This window comes from Otolemur garnettii, unplaced genomic scaffold (assembly GCF_000181295.1).
Source record: "Otolemur garnettii isolate 467f Iridium unplaced genomic scaffold, OtoGar3 scaffold00191, whole genome shotgun sequence".
Taxonomy (NCBI): domain Eukaryota; kingdom Metazoa; phylum Chordata; class Mammalia; order Primates; family Galagidae; genus Otolemur; species Otolemur garnettii.
In genome coordinates, this window is record NW_003852586.1 from 30386 (window position 1) to 33059 (window position 2674).

The following is a 2674-nucleotide window of genomic DNA, read 5'->3' on the forward strand; positions in this document are numbered from 1 at the left end:
ATACTTGGTAATTATTTATTTCCATCTAAGTAAAATGTTTCTGCTTTTATTTTTTAACTCTTTCAGGGAGTTGGGCTTGATATCATACATTGAATTTTCACTGCACCATTTTATAAGCCCTACCCAGTGCACAGCCACAGATCACACTTCTTCCTTCCTAATACTTCTGGTATTGATCTAACATACCTTTTCAATATCAATAATATCAACATTCAGAGTTGGTATGAACCTGTGTCCTTAATACCTGAGTCCCATGCTCTGGTACTATGTTTCCGTTCTTATAAAATTTTGTTTATCATAGAGTTAATGACTGTATTGCATTTATATTAGATTTTTTATTACCTTTCACTAATTCATCCCCAGGCTTTCCTCCTAAGTATCAATTCCCTCTAAATACTGACCATTCTTAAGTGTCCCACCACCTCCATCTAATGGAGAAGGAGAGTTCTGAGAGAACAGAGAGTGGTCCGTTCTGGCTGCCGCCTGGCGTTTAACTGGCTCCATCCTAGGGTTTGTTTCCACCACCCTCCTAGGGACCCACTGCCTCTCTCTTGTGTGGGCCGCCTCCCTTCCCGTGTGATTAGATTTCTTATCCCTGGGTTCACTCACTCCCTCATTCATTCTGGTGGGTCTCACCTTCCAGTAGCATCATTAAAACAGAATATACAAAGTTCTATATATAAATTGCATTCTTAGACATCTAAGTACATGAGGTTAAAGTATAAAGTTATATGAAAACTCTCTCACTTTTGATAATCTGGACACACATACGTATATATACAGCCGCAAACTACAAGATCCCTGAGACCCCACGGTGTCACGTTCCTTCCCAGACATCAGTATTGCTGCTGGCATGTCGGTTGCCTTTCTGACTCCTGCCTAGTTCTTTTTATGTGACCTATTTTTGCTAGTCACCGTTTCTCACTCACTGTCCTGTGTACCTGTAGACATTTTTAAAATCAAAAAATGGTAATTGTACATAGTTAGGTGGTACCATGGTACCACATTTATATTATGGGATGATTAAATCAAGCTAACTAACCCATACATCACACCCACTATTTATCTTTTTGTTCTGGTACAAACATTTAATTCTCTCTTAGCAATTTTGAAACATGTGCTATAATATTATTAACTATAGTCACCATACTATTCAGTGGATCTCTAAAGTTATTCCTTTATTCTGTGACCAGCGTGTGCTCATTCATTCCTCTTTTCTCCTGCCCGGTCTCTGGTTACCACGTTCTCCTCTGTGTTCTGGGAGTGAGCTGATGGGGCAGTTGTCTCTGTCACATTCACATCACTCAGCATAGAGTCCTCCAGGTTCTTTGATGTTGTCACGAATGATTCCTACAGGCTTTTTAAAATATGAAATTGATATCTTTCTTCTTTGGAAGATTTTGTTATATTTTTTCTCTGAAAAATTTCTCATATTTTTCAGTGTTCTTTTTTTCTAGGATATTTGTAATTCAGATTTTCTCTCCTATTATACAGTGTTCCACTGAATCTTTCGTTTTTGCTATTGTATCATAATATTTAAGATCTATGTTTTGGTCGTCAAGTATTCCTTTCTGAAGACATTTGTTTATTTCAGATTTTTTATTTCTTTTAGGACATCAAAAGTTATTTTCTTTTTCCACATCATTTCTTTCGAGTTTTTTTCTTCTCTTTCTCTCCTCCCTCCCCACCCCACCTCCACCCGCTTCATCCTTTGTGTCTGGTGGTTTGGGCTATTCATTCATACATAAAAATGCTGCGTGACCAAGACTGCCTGAAGTTTGCTTTACATTTGAGACGTGTTAGCTGGTGGGCTTCACTATAGTGTGATATGGCTTATCCATTTCATTGAAAGACCCTCAGTTAATGGTATGTGTAGGGCTTTTCGTATAAAATGATCAGATTCCATACAGAGGAGCTGTTCTGTAAGTTGTATGTGTGTAGGTGTCTAGAGTGGTCTCACAGTTTCACATAGGGGCTTTTAAATAACCCTCTATTTGTACTATGGTTTCCTTCTCTCTTGATCATGTCTGTGGTACTCTGTTAAAAGCATGGTCCATGTTCTATAGAGAATAAACATCATGTCTTCATCTGAATTGGAAAAGGGGTAATTACTCTCTGTGCTTAAAAATCACTCTTCATCAGTCCTCCAGATTTCCACCCTGACCTTACCCTCCCTGTCAGAGCCCAGGCTCTACCGGGACCACTAAGCCTATAATTTCTAAAATGCTGTGTGCAAGTCAGTTTGCCTTCAAGCTCATACCATGAACTTAGACTTCATCTTCTGAGCTTGGCTGAGTTAGCTGCCATGTGTCCAACTGCTTTCTAGGTCCCAAATTATGTTCCATCTCAGCTGGAATATGGAGGCATGAGAAAGCTCTGTTAATTATCCTTGCCTTTGTGGGTTTAAACATTTGTATCATTTATTGTCCTTCTGGGGATTTCAGGATGGAAGAAAGGTCACCAGGGGACCTACAATGTGAAGTGCACTTCTCATACAATGTTGGTCTTTATGTGAGAGTTGCTGTTGAGGTCTTCAAAACTGAGCAAAACTCCTCAGCTCAGTTGCCACAATACATTTTATTTTCAGTTTAATAAGATAAGATAGTCTTAAATGGTGAATATTAAAGGCTACCAAGGCTAACGTTATCATGGTTATAATTTGGTTCTTCATATA

The 2674-nt window shown here is 38.7% G+C and overlaps 1 protein-coding gene across 1 annotated transcript in view; it reads left to right on the forward strand.

Annotated features, from left to right (window-relative positions):
- Positions 1–2674, forward strand: part of ADAMTS3 (ADAM metallopeptidase with thrombospondin type 1 motif 3) — a gene marked incomplete at its 5' end in the record, with an annotated part of 40392 nt that overhangs the window by 25237 nt on the left and 12481 nt on the right. The window contains one exon of the mRNA XM_023507599.1: positions 2067–2104. Within this exon, the coding sequence (XP_023363367.1) occupies positions 2067–2104 (38 nt within the window). The remainder of the gene's footprint in view (positions 1–2066; positions 2105–2674) is intronic.